The following is a 13,268-nucleotide window of genomic DNA, read 5'->3' as shown; positions in this document are numbered from 1 at the left end:
ATACTACAAGCCATTGTTTGATTGATGGAAACGACAGTTACACCGAGGAACATACACTGAACCAGGGGAGAAGCTAACCTAGCCTCTCTCTCTCTCCTACTGGGGAACTGGATTAGCATTACATTAAGCCGGATCAGAGATGTGCTAACGTGGACTCCTGACTCCCCTCACATGATTCCCTCCGCCTTTCAAACCTCGGTGACACAGAGATCCAGATGCTTTCTCCCTCTCTGCAGCTACAACTTTATATAGTGTTTACATGCTCTGTCCCAAAGTAAGGTGAAGTGCATGTGTACTATGCGATATGTGTGAAGATCAGAGCGACACGTCGGCTCTCAGATTGGTTATTTCGTCTTGAGCTTTTAAGGGAGTTGGAGACTCTTCACGTTTTTAATCTATAGTTCAAACGGTTTGTCAAGTACTACCTACTTGTTCTCTAAAGGCTCAAGTATGACAGGTCCTCACAAACACATGCATGCTTACATAATAAGAAAAATGCATTCAAAATCATGGCGCTAAAAATAATTTTAGCATAAAAAACACATGACACTAACGTATGCAGGCGTGAACATGGTGTCCGAAGCAGAGAGACAAGGGATGCTCAACCCGAACAGTGGATGCATCACGGCTAAACCTACCAAGCCCGAACCAAGAGCGGCAATGCCAAACCAGCAAGAATTCCAACATCGCCCAAGCCCTTTTCAAACTGTTGTCAAGTAGGAGTACCTTATTGTTCTCTAAAGGCTTGATTATCACAGGTCCTTGCAAACACATCCCTACCAAAAAGGAAAATTGCATTCATAATCTTTAATGTTAGAATTAACGACAATATAGCAATGTCTATACATCATATGAATTTGAAATTAGTGGAATGTTCTCTAAATTAAAATTCTTTTTGACACCACAAGTATCAAGCCCCAAGACTCTAGATGGAAAGAGATTTGTGTGACGGTGATTTCCGTGGAAATCGGCTCATGCAGTGTCGTCTCTGAAAGTCAAATTCATGCAAGAACATCAAAATCTTCAAGTTTCTATCAAAAGTGGGATTTTTCTTACTTCATAGTCCTGAGGTTAGTTGATGCATTTAGGAACAAATTTGCAACTTTTATACTAGTTCATGTTTCATTCAACTTTTGAACCCGCCTTATAATAAAATTTCCATCTCATTTCTGTCATGCTATTCTAAACAATAAAGAGAGTTCTGCAATACAAAACACATACGAGCAATTTCGAGTACTACCAAAGTGTATCTTTATTGAATCACAAACTACGACATGACAGACTTAAATTTCTACATAAAACCTTCTTCCTGGCAATGCCATTAAAAAACCAAGCAGAGCAGGGAGGGGTTGATGCTACACACGAATACTCGATCAAACCTAATGAAAGCAGAAGTAATCACTTTGGACGAGCTGTGGATCGAGCATGAACTTGATTCAAGAAAGGATCGCGTCCCAGTCGATCTCGAGCGACGGGTACTTGCGCAGCAGGGACTCGTCCCATGGAGCCTCCGAGAAATCAAGAAGCTGCATCTCCGGGACGACGTCGGAGCACGAGGACACCTCGCCGTCAGCCGACGAAGAGCTCTCGGAGACGGAGCAGACTGGCTCGCTCTTGACGTCCGGGAAAGAAATCGGCGTCAGTGTCGGCGTCGGCGCCGGCGTCTCATTGCTCTGGCTCTGCGGCATGTCTTCCCCGTGGCAGATGGAGCGGAGCTTGGCGTCGATCGCGGCATCGAGCGGCGGGCCGTGGTGCTCGCCGCCGCGCCTGAGCTCGGGGAAGTTGAGCCTGGCGGACTCGCCGCGGAGCCGGAAGGCGGCGGCGTCGTAGGCCAGCGCGGCCTCGTCGGCGGTGTCGAAGGTGCCGAGCCAGAGGCGGGTGCGGTTGCGGGGCAGGCGGATCTCCGCGACCCACTTCCCCCAATGCCGCTGCCGCACGCCGCGGTACAGCTTGGTCGCCGGCCGCGCCGGGAGCGCCGCCACGCCGTGCCGCTTCATCGGCTGCCCCACCGCGGCCATGGGCGCGCCCGGCGCCCGGCGCACGTGGTGGAGCTGCGACTGGAGCTGGAGGATTTGCGCGGGAGTGAGGTAGGTGGCGCCACGAAGCAGGCCGGCGCTCTGATCCGCGCCGGGGCATGGGAAGGCGAACGAGATGGTCGGAGCCGCGCCCTGCGCCGTCGGCGGAGCGAACGCGTGCATTACCTGGTCTCTGCTGTCCACCATGCGGTACATCGCCGCAGGAAGATCGGGCCTATAGCTGCGCCAGTCCACCGTCGTCGCCATGCCCTGTCGATCAAGAAACGCCGACGATTTGGAGGAAGAGAAGCCGAGGAGAGCTGGTAATTTAGGATGAACTGCACGATTTGCTATGAGAATGGGAGCTTGGTGCGAGCTGTTGGGCAGCGGCGGAGGAAGCGCTTGATTTGGTGAGCAAGAGCAGCCATTGCCGGGCTCTTTTATAAGCGCGCCGGAAGCAGGATCGGGCCAATGAGGAGGCGCCTCGTGTACGCGGCGATCTCCTACTGCCACCTGTCGGGACGCCTCCACGACCGGACGGGCGTCGCCGAGCAGGTGGCGGTGACACGACGGGCACCTGGCGGTTTGCGATTGGCCAAGGGGTGAGTTTGACCTGGTAAAGTCCAGATCTAGCTGTCACTTGACTGTCGTCGAGTGACTGATCTACGCGGCAACTTGGTTGCTACGGTCTCCGAGCACTCACGATCACTCACGGATTTGTTTTTTCCTCCTGGGATTGCAAGGCCGCCTAGTGTAGATTGTACGTACGTATATACTGTTGTTTGTCTTATATAAATGGTACATTTCCAATTTTGTACTGTATGGCAATACAACATCGAGGGCCGGTAATAGTGGTGTCGATTTAACGATACGATGGCGATGTAAGGGCCGCCCGTACATCGCTTTGATTTGGTGACAGTGTCATTGTTTATGAGCGATGGTCTACACGGGCAATTTGTGGCGAATTATGCTATAGTACCATTGGAAAATGTGAGCACACCATGGCCTTCATTTTCCTTCCAGAAAGATGTTCCTTGCTCTTCCAGAAACAAGGACATGCAGACAGTGATACCGTATGTACTGTATACGGCAGAGACACGAGAGTGTAATTTTAGCCACGGAGATCGGACCTACTCTCATTTGTTTCAAAAAAAATATTACTAAGAAGATTGAAAGCCTATACGGACACACAACATGCTTTTTTTTTCCGCAAACCGACCCTTCTCTCGTGCCTACCGCTGTCAGCGCTCCTCCTCCTCCCGCTCTAGCTGCATGCGCCGGTTGCCGTCGTCCCGCTCCTCCACCAGCCAGCAGGCCCTCCATTGGGTGAGGTAGGCCGCCTCTCGCTCCGGCGTCGCGCCCATCAACGCGGCCGACGCGCTCACATACTCCCTCACCACGCCCTCCCACTGGTACCTCTCGGGGGTGGCGGGTGGTGCCGACGTAGGCTCGAGCTCGGGTAGTTCCAGGAGAGGCGGTGGTGGTGGAGGGTAGACACAGCCCCCCCTACTGACAGCTCGAGCGCCTCCTCGAGGCCAGGCCAGCGGGCGTCCTCCTCCCGCCGGGACTCTTCGAGGGTGTGCTGGTATGACTCCTCCAGTGCGGCGAGGTACGCCGCCTCAGCCTCCTCATCCTCCTGAGCCACCATCGGGGGCGGCGGTGCGAAGCCGGTGTCGATCTGGATGGCGCCGTGGCGGTGCGCATCGTGCTCGGTGGTGAACCACACGTCCTAGTTCGGGGAGTCCTCCGTGTACGCCGGGTCACAACACTGTGCCAGCGTGAGCTGGGTGTTGGGGAACGTAGTAATTTCAAAAAAATTCCTACGAACACGCAAGATCATGGTGATGCATAGCAACGAGAGGGGAGAGTGTGTCCACGTACCCTCGTAGAACGAAAGCGGAAGTGTTAGAACAACGCGGTTGATGTAGTCGTGCGTCTTCACGATCCGACCGATCCAAGTACCGAACGTACGGCACCTCCGAGTTCAGCACACGTTCAGCTCGATGACGTCCCACGAACACCGATCCAGTAGAGCTTCGAGGGAGAGTTCCGTCAGCACGACGGCTTGATGACGGTGATGATGATGCTACCGACGCAGGGCTTCGCCTAAGCACCACTACGATATGACTGAGGTGGATTATGGTGGAGGGGGGCACCGCACACGGCTAAAAGATCAATGATAAATTGTTGTGTCTTTGGGGTGCCCCCTGCCCCCGTATATAAAGGAGCTAGGGGGGAGGCGGCCGGTCAGGAGGAGGGCGCGCCAAGGGGGGGAGTCCTACTCCCACCGGGAGTAGGACTCCTCCTTTCCTAGTAGGAGTAGAAGAAGGGAAGGAAGGGAGAGAGGAAGAGAAGGAAAGGGGGGCGCCGCCCCCCCCCCCTCCTTGTCCAATTCGGACTAGTGGGGGAGGGGCGCAGGCTGCCCTGGCCGCCCCTCCTCTTCTCCCACTAGGGCCCATTAGGCCCAATATACTCCCCGGGGGGTTCCGGTAACCCCCCGGTACTCCGGTAAATGTCCGAAACCTCCCGAAACACTTCCGGTGTCCGAACATAGTCGTCCAATATATCGATCTTTACGTCTCGACCATTTCGAGACTCCTCGTCATGTCCGTGATCATATCCGGGACTCCGAACTACCTTCGGTACATCAAAACACAAAAACTCATAATACCGATCGTCACAGAACTTTAAGCGTGCGGACCCTACGGGTTCGAGAACTATGTAGACATGACCGAGACACGTCTCCGTTCAATAACCAATAGCGGAACCTGGATGCTCGTGTTGGTTCCTACATATTCTACGAAGATCTTTATCGGTCAAACCGCATAACAACATACGTTGTTCCCTTTGTCATCGGTATGTTACTTGCCCGAGATTCGATCGTCGGTATCTCAATACGTAGCTCAATCTCGTTACCGGCAAGTCTCTTTACTCGTTCCGTAGTGCATCAACCCGTAACTAACTCATTAGTCACATTGCTTGCAAGGCTTATAGTGATGTGCATTACCGAGAGGGCCCAGAGATACCTCTTCGACAATCGGAGTGACAAATCCTAATCTCAATCTATGCCAACTCAACAAGTACCATCGGAGACAGCTATAGAGCACCTTTATAATCACCCAGTTACGTTGTGACGTTTGGTAGCACACAAAGTGTTCCTCCGGTAATCGGGAGTTGCATAATCTCATAGTCATAGGAACATGTATAAGTCATGAAGAAAGCAATAGCAAGATACTAAACGATCAAGTGCTAAGCTAACGGAATGGGTCAAGTCAATCACATCATTCTTTTAATGATGTGATCCCGTTTATCAAATGACAACTCATGTCTATGGTTAGGAAACATAACCATCTTTGATCAACGAGCTAGTCAAGTAGAGGCATACTAGTGACACTCTGTTTGTCTATGTATTCGCACATGTATTATGTTTCCGGTTAATACAATTCTAGCATGAATAATAAACATTTATCATGATATGAGGAAATAAATAATAACTTTATTATTGCCTCTAGGGCATATTTCCTTCACTGGGCACGCCGCTTGCACATCTCCTCTGCACGCGCTCGTGCGGACCGTGTCACAGCCGGCACCCAAATGCGGGGGTGGTTGAGGTTCCAGCCGTGGGGGAGGTTCAACGTCGTGCCACGACAGTGGGACACAGTATTCCCAGTGGTACCACGCGCGGTGCACTGGGATGTACAAGCTATCCCGCAGCCGGCGAGCCCTCCCCACTGCTGGCACCTGCGCCCACCTCGCCGGTCCGCGCGACAAGCTGGCCTCGCCCTGCTTGGCCTTGCCCTTTCCTTTGCCAAAGAAGCCCGCCATGGCTAGGGTTTGTGTCGCCAGTGAGGAAGCAAGTGTGCCTACATGTGGATGTGAGTGGAAGGAGAAGTGGATGAACCCCCCCCCCCCCCAATGCTTGCCATTTAAGAGTGGACTCCGGACGCTTCCGGCCGCTGCCATGTGGGCCTGAGTTAGGTGGCGGCATTGACTACGATTGTGTGGGGTAGTTGGGCGACCGACACGCGGGCCCGAGGCGGACACCAAGCGGATGCGCAACATTCGTCTCGTGTCCGCGTGGACGCAAATCGGGCACAAATTTGGGCAGAAAATGCGTCCACACAGACAACAAGCTGACGAGATTTGGGTTTGCGTCAGCGCGTTAGGCCGTCGTTTTCGTCCGCTTCGACCCAAACGGACACTTGCGGACCATGCATCGGCGCGTTGGAGTTGCCCTAAAGAGGATAACCCACTGCCTCTGCATCGAGCGATGCACACAATCATCTTTATTATATTATTCAACGGAGTCTGATAAAAACAAATACATGGGTCAACTTAAAGTCAGCTTTTTGGCGAACACTGTCGCTACACCTACTAGCTGATGATGCACCCTGACCACACACCAACACACATCATATAATCCAATGGCCTCAGCAATCCGTCCCATGGCGAGCCGAGATCACCAACCAGTCTAGCAGATCCTCAACGCGCACACCATGAATATATACATGAATAGGTGTGTCTTCGCCTTTAGTATGTGAAATGGTCTTATAGTTGCGTCCCTTTGATTGGATGGCTTATTCGGCTCTTCAAGACCTTTATGTCTATATCTTTATACATGTTTGGAGTTTCACAACACAAAGCCGCGGATGCCGATGTCAAATAATTTTGTTTAAACATTAATGTATTACGGGTTCTTGTACTCCCTCCGATCCATATTAATTATCGTTGATTTAGTATGATCGGAGAGAGTAGCACATGTATGTTTTGGTTTATTTGTTATTTTCTGCCAAATTTATTTCTCAGCAAGTCATCCACTTGGCTTTGTATGTAGTACTAAAGTTGTACCAAAGTTAAGACACTTGTTGTTTGGGAAGGAGGAAGTATACACTGGCCAGCAGTTATTTCGGTTGCGCTTCGGTGGCAAATATTGCCATAAATTTCCAACGATACCGGCACAAATTAATATGTCAAGCCACATCATAGTCTCGAGAACAAAATACGGCATGCATACGACGAAACAGAAAGAAACAAAACGCTCGCTGCTGAAAGTGAGATGGGAAGTGAGAAACGCAAGGATAAGGCCCGATAGGGTCACTATTCCCCCCTAAACCTAAACCTGCCCGCTACAGTCCGTTTACGCCGAAACGCACCCACAAATGGGGCGACGCCGATGCGCACCGGAAGGCGAGCGACGGCCAGAGAAATAAAGGCGACCGGATCGAAACCAGATCGCTCGTACGCCCCGATCACTGTGCGGGGCGACGAGACCCCCCCTCCTCGGGCAAGCGAACAGCGGCCGATGCGTCCGTGGGGAAAGCGGCTTTCGTAGTGGCCATGGGAGCTCCTGTCGCGGCGAGGCGACCTGACGCGACGGCAGGCGGAGGCACGCGTGGTCTGTGGCCGCTGCGCGAATTGTCGATCGATCGCGACGGACGGGGGTGGGATGGATGGAAGGAGGAGCTGTCCGCGAGCCGCAGATGGGAGGCCTGGTCTGGAATGGGGAATGTCCACGTGTGCCGTTGGCGTCCGCAGGATAAGAACGGGTCGCTTGGAGCTTTTGGGGAAGAGATCTCCTAGGGTGCCTAACCACGAGATCCTGTCCTGCAATCATCTCATCTCCGTCTCCAAGCGTGCATGTGTCCTCGAGGAAAAAGTATCATCTACTGTGGTACATCTACGTCTTATGTTCTCCCAGGGCTGAGAAATTTGGGTGCTGCGTTGGAATATTTGGAACGCACGGTTGAAACATGAATTTCAGAAGAAAAACGGAGCACCGCGAACCCAGGCGGGAGAGCAAGCATGTAACTACGACGGCTGCAGCTCCAGGGCACTGGTCTTAGGGACACGTGCACGGAGATTTCCTTGCTGTCATTTGAAAGGGTCTAATCCGGCTCCAACAAGGGAGCGACTTGTTCCGGCGGCGGTAGTGATCGTTCGATGGTCTCAGAATCTTGACGTAACTTTTACTGTGTTTGAGATGCTCTGTACTTCGATGAACTTTTATAATAGATCTGATTCTTTTCACATTTTTTTTCATCCAAACCCATTTCAGCAAGTTGGAAACGAACGATTTTGGTGCCTATAGTTCTGGCCCTAACTACAAGCAAATCCACGTCTTGTAGCATCAGCGTCGATGACAGCTAACCAATGGAGGCTTTTCATTGGCATCATCAGGCAATGCACATGATCTTAGACCAGCTTAGTAGTAGTAGTAGTAGGCACTAGGCACACAAAGCAGCCGTGACCAAGACCACCATCTCCGGCAGAGAAAAAAACAAACGCGAAAAAACGAAAGCAGAAAGGAGAGGCAGGCAACACCTGCCAGCCGAGTGCCGTTGGCCCATCTCAGCATAAACATACTCTCACCTCATGTGTGCCAACATCAGATGGGTGGAGATAATGTTCTAAACTGGTAGTCAAAAAATACTACATGGAGGCGATAATGCTTTAATATGAACTGGTGGCTGTGGGGCAAAGAGGCCAACATGGATTAGTGGCCATCCGGAGGAGGCAAAGATTAAGGCCTAATGATGCATCGCAGCCGATTTGGCAACATGCTAATCATGCGCAGCACGTAATCGTTAGGTCTTAATGCCCTTTCAGGAAAGAGTGTGACAAATTTGGTGATGGGTGATGACATGAGCCTCAGCAACCGCCCAGCAATATAAACCAGGTCAAATAAATTAAGCAGAGGAATTTTTATTGCAGAACTGACCAAAGGATCAAGTAGAAAATAGGTATGACGACATAACAATAGGATTCATTATGCTGTACATTACTTACTGACGCAGCACCACAACAGGGCGACAGTGTTGGCCTTGGCTTGGAGGCAGGGTGGAAAGCGACACCAAACCAAGAAGGCAAGATCACTTATTTTTAATCCCGTTCGTGGTGTATTCAACTTATTATGTACTTCCTGTATGCCAACTCAAAAAAAAACATATGGATTAAACATAGCTAAACAAAAGGATCATGTTTCAGGATTGAGTTTGTCAAAGCTAATAAAACTAAGATGTACAAGCAAGTATGCAACCATAAGTCCTCTATTAGTTGCTTATTTTGATCGTTCTCATATCTCATCTTATCATAAACTATATCACATCACTTTTTTTTTCATTTATTTATGGTTGAGGCTAAAGGCCCAAGAGGTGTAAGATTTTCTACATCCTACGCCTCCAGGATAGGGCTTTCTATCCCAAACTCTTCAAACATGAAGCTGAAAATTGAGGATAAGAAACTCAAGGTTTAAAAAAAATGGTTAATCAAATACTCCCTCTATCTAAATATAAGACGTTTTGAACTGCAAAAACGTCTTATATTTAGATACAGAGGAAGTAATTATGAATAAGAGTGTCTTTTTTCTCAGGAAACAAAGGAAACATGAAAGCTCATGGCTGGTCATTGAAATTCTGCCCAATGAGCATACATCACGCAGAAATGAATATCCATTATTTGATAGCTCTATTATGTTATAATGCAAAAAGGTTGGATTCCATGAACCTATTTGCATACAACAACACTTGAGTTATTTGTAGAGCTAGCTCGTCCCTCAGATTACGATGAATAAGAAGCTAAGCTGTACATAACTTATTTGGCCAGTCAAATTCATTTCACTAAAAGAACCTATTGTTGTAAGGAAATCTTACGGGAAGTTCCAAGAATTTATTAGCAAAGCATATGGTCGCAAGTATGAACTCAAAAGCACATGAAGACCAAATTCCTCAAAAAGAACCTGTGTGTTAATGGACACTGACTGGAACTACACAAATAACCAGGATAGTCCTCATTCCAAAATGTCTGCAATAGAAGATATTGAAGATGCACAATGAATATGATTTTGAAAATGAAACTGCGCTAGTAGAGTAATTGATATGTGCTTCATTCATGTGGTTATAGAAAGGTGATATCTCATTAAAGAAACAGTTGAATACTTGCATGCCCTAATGGTGCCTATTTGAGTGTACTTAATTACCATCCAGGAATAGGAATTCTTCGTTAAAATATCAATGACCCATTCAATATATTTTCTACTTTCAGCAACATCATCAGCTAACAAAAAAAAGGTCTGATGGGCTGTTAACAGAACAGAGTAAAATGTGGGTAGTGAGTTGAGGAACACATCCTGGATAGGGTAAAATACATTGTTGGACATGGTCATGTAGTTGATGTTATGTTTTTGCTGCATAGCAAACAAGCTTTGATCGTACTTCCTCAAGCTCAACATCTTCCATATCATCATAACTTAACCATGAAGATAAGCAGAGATTAACAACATCCGTACCACTATCAATTGGTGCAAAGCCATCAGGATTTGAAAGTTGTCCAAACTTAAGTGTCTTCCCTAGATTGGCAGCAGATGGTTCCTCTGCAAACTTCAGTAAGATGTCTTTCATTGCACTACACCAGATAGGCCGAGCCATCTCCAAGAAGGAGCACAACGTTGTAATAGCAAGCTTAACTTCTCCAACGTCAGTCTCATCTTTCGTGCCTTTTCCATGAAAATCTGAACCTCCAAGCTTCAGAAGTCCATACTTCTCAGCTAATTGACTAAAACCTGCAGAGTTAATGCTAACGAAATAAATATTTGGCAGGTGATAGGAGTATCTCCTTTTATTTTGAAAATTGCCTAGTTATGTACTACAACTGTGCAAGCGAAATACATACCATCAACCTTCCCATCACTTCTGTAAACCTCCATAGCATGAAGACCAGCGCCTTTCAAGGACCTAATGACCGCATCCGGATTTTTCAATGACCATGGGTGGGCTAATGCAGATATACCTCCAGTACGGCTAATCATCTGCACCACAGTTTCAGTAAATGGTTCACTCCCTCTGCAGAAAATACATGCACAGTTGTCCACTAAGCATTTTTCTCAGCTGTGAAATGCTCAATGGAAAGAAGTATTACTTGTACGACTTACGTGGCATATGCAGGGCCATCATTACCAAGATACTTATTAAACGCTTGCCTGACGTTATCTACATAACCTGCTTCAACCAAAGCCCTTGCAATATGGAGTCGACCAGGTGCCACTCCCTCACCAGCAATCTTAGTTACATGCTCCCACTTTATTGGCACCTTCAAACTGTTTAGCTTTGCCAGCATATTCTTTGCGCGTAGGTATCGCCCCTCTCTAATGTTCAAGAGCATGTTGTCCAACTCATCGAACCTTGATGGGCCACACATACCATAGTATGCAAGAATATGAACAGGTTCACCAGCACCAGGAATTTCCCTTTTAGACAATAGTTTCAGGGGAAGTTAAGGCCCAAAGGGCAAAAGGCAACATATGTACAGTGAACGGCAAAAAATAGTGGCCAATGTATCGTTATTTTGACAGAAATCACTTATACCATGTCAGACAATATGTTTTGACTTTTGATCAATGCAGTAATATAAATATGATAAATACATGAAAGGAGCAAGGTTTTCCTAAAAGGATCATTTAAGAGGTGATAATTTTTTATCTATACAAAACAATAATGCTTGGGATCAGCATTCTGTCAAGATAAAACAGCAAACAGCTGCTAATAAAAATTGATTTAACTCATATATTTCACTTTAAATGATAACTTTTTATGCAATAAGTGCACCAGGTCATGAGCAAATTTATCAATTTCAGGCCCTAGATTTATGGCTTTGCTGAGCGACACATAATATGAATAAACCCTCCCATAGAGAAACAGGGCAGCTACAACTTTGGACAATCATAGTTTTAACTGACAAGGGTATTTATACAATATGCTGACTGATTTGTTGCATTGTAATATTTTCTCTAAAAAAATTGAACTGTATTGTTTATTTTCACTTTGAAGATGAGAAATGCCTTTGTAAGCAAAGTAAAAAAGGCTCTTACCGTGGAGAATGTAGTGCACTAATTTCTACTCCAGGAATTATTCTTATGCCACATTTATGAGCTGCAGACATAGCTTCCGGTATACCAGCCATGGTATCATGATCTGTTAGAGCGAGAACTTTCACCTGCATACCGGCATTTATAATTTAATCATTCTTATTTTCACTCAAAACTGCGACACCATATAACAGTAACACTAAACCTGGCAGACATCCGTAACAGAAACATTATGGAAATAAGAGATATCGCACCCGGAAAGGATCCATGAGAAGAAAAAAATTGACTTAAACCGATTGATGTTATTTGCTTTTTGAGAGATAAAAAGGAAAAGAAGACAATAATGCATGTTGTGAACTACCTAACACAGTCACCAGATCACCACTTCAATTAACTTTGATGGTGGCTGTGTGCCCATACCGCGGGCATTATCTCTTCTATTATCTTCTTTGTTTTGTCTTTTTAACTTTCATGGAATAACGCAATTATTGAAGACCGAATAAAGCTTTGAGAGGACACACAGACTTTCCTCTAAGATGCTCCAGTACAGCATTTTAAACAAGTTAACAATACAAGCCTATGCGGCTTCTACTAACCAAAATCAAACCAATAGGGATGCTATACATGTGGCGCAAGATCAGGAGGCAATGCCTGTATTCGCTCAACACTGGAAGATTTGCAGATGGGATAATTTTCCAGGGAGAACCTACACGGCACAGGACAGAAAACGCTAGCCGAACCTCACAAGCATTTTTTCAAACACCTGTCGCGCGAGAAAAAGAGAGGAGGGGATATGGACTGACTAACCCCGTTGCGGTGGGCGCGCTCGACGAGAGCGGAGGGGGAAAGGAACCCGTCGCTATGGTTGGAGTGGGAGTGAAGCTCAAACAGCACGTTGGCCCCGCCGCCGCAGGCCATGCGCGCGGCATGGGGCGGCAGGAAGCCGTCCACGGCATCGGCCGAGGGTTCCGGAGGAGGCGTGGGGTGCGCCCAGGCGCGGACGTAGTCGAGGGCCAGGGCCTGGTCAGCGCTGGTCCTCGGCTTCTTCCTGCCCCTGCTCGGCTTCGTCTTCTTCTTGGTTCCCATGGCAGGGTTTGGGAGGTTGCGGTGGCACAGGCGGCTTCGGTCAAGGGGGAGGAAGGTAAGAGAAGAAGAGAAGGTTCTTTTGATGTTCCCGGCTTCGTCGGCCGTGTGCTTTAAATTTGAATTTAATGATTTCTGTTTGTCTCGATTCAGTTATTTTCATCTTACTTAATGTACTATACATGAAGTCACTGTTATTTTGGATGACCGGCCAAGCCCTGGGCAGTTGCATTCACACGTCCGTTGCGTTGTCTTTGTTTCGCCATCCCCCTCCGTCTGATATTGTCCCCCCCTCCCCCCCCCCCCCCCCC

At 48.0% G+C, this 13,268-nt stretch overlaps 2 protein-coding genes across 5 annotated transcripts; both read right to left on the bottom strand.

Annotated features, from left to right (window-relative positions):
- Positions 1-1,234: 1,234 nt before the first annotated feature.
- Positions 1,235-2,442, bottom strand: LOC109754547 (ethylene-responsive transcription factor RAP2-4). Its single transcript, XM_020313453.3, has one exon. It carries the CDS (start codon positions 2,280-2,282, stop codon positions 1,437-1,439), a length of 846 nt encoding a protein of 281 aa, XP_020169042.1. The 5' UTR covers positions 2,283-2,442; the 3' UTR covers positions 1,235-1,436.
- Positions 2,443-8,697: 6,255 nt separating this feature from the next.
- On the bottom strand, positions 8,698-13,051 carry LOC109754548 (uncharacterized). 4 transcript variants are annotated; one of them, XR_005754839.3, is made up of 7 exons: positions 12,682-13,051; positions 11,878-12,002; positions 10,942-11,256; positions 10,683-10,852; positions 10,300-10,572; positions 9,751-9,815; positions 8,856-8,934 (listed from the first exon to the last, which is right to left on the bottom strand). XR_005754839.3 is itself a non-coding variant. In XM_020313457.4 (6 exons), the coding sequence occupies exons 1-6, from the start codon at positions 12,958-12,960 to the stop codon at positions 8,924-8,926; spliced, it is 1,173 nt and encodes a 390-aa protein (XP_020169046.1). In that variant the 5' UTR covers positions 12,961-13,051; the 3' UTR covers positions 8,698-8,923. The 4 variants fall into 4 exon arrangements, 3 of the variants coding, with proteins under 3 accessions (XP_020169046.1, XP_020169044.1, XP_020169043.1); XM_020313457.4 differs by lacking the exon at positions 9,751-9,815 and having other exon boundaries at positions 8,698-8,934; XM_020313455.4 differs by lacking the exon at positions 8,856-8,934 and having other exon boundaries at positions 9,709-9,815.
- Positions 13,052-13,268: the final 217 nt, after the last annotated feature.

Source organism: Aegilops tauschii, chromosome 4, assembly GCF_002575655.3.
Source record: "Aegilops tauschii subsp. strangulata cultivar AL8/78 chromosome 4, Aet v6.0, whole genome shotgun sequence".
NCBI classification, from domain to species: Eukaryota; Viridiplantae; Streptophyta; class Magnoliopsida; order Poales; family Poaceae; genus Aegilops; species Aegilops tauschii.
Note: the sequence above shows the minus strand (reverse complement) of the source record. Positions and strands in the feature narration are given on the sequence as shown.

Excerpts from the sequence above, each read along its gene's own strand:
- LOC109754548 (XM_020313454.4), bottom strand. The coding sequence starts at position 12,960 with ATGGGAACCAAGAAGAAGACGAAGCCGAGCAGGGGCAGGAAGAAGCCG. Across the intron at positions 12,003-12,681 it reads AGCGCGCCCACCGCAACGGG|GTGAAAGTTCTCGCTCTAAC; the intron begins GTTAGTCAGTCC and ends GCCGGTATGCAG. Across the intron at positions 11,257-11,877 it reads AGTGCACTACATTCTCCACG|GGAAATTCCTGGTGCTGGTG; the intron begins GTAAGAGCCTTT and ends ATTGTCTAAAAG.
- LOC109754547 (XM_020313453.3), bottom strand. The coding sequence starts at position 2,282 with ATGGCGACGACGGTGGACTGGCGCAGCTATAGGCCCGATCTTCCTGCG.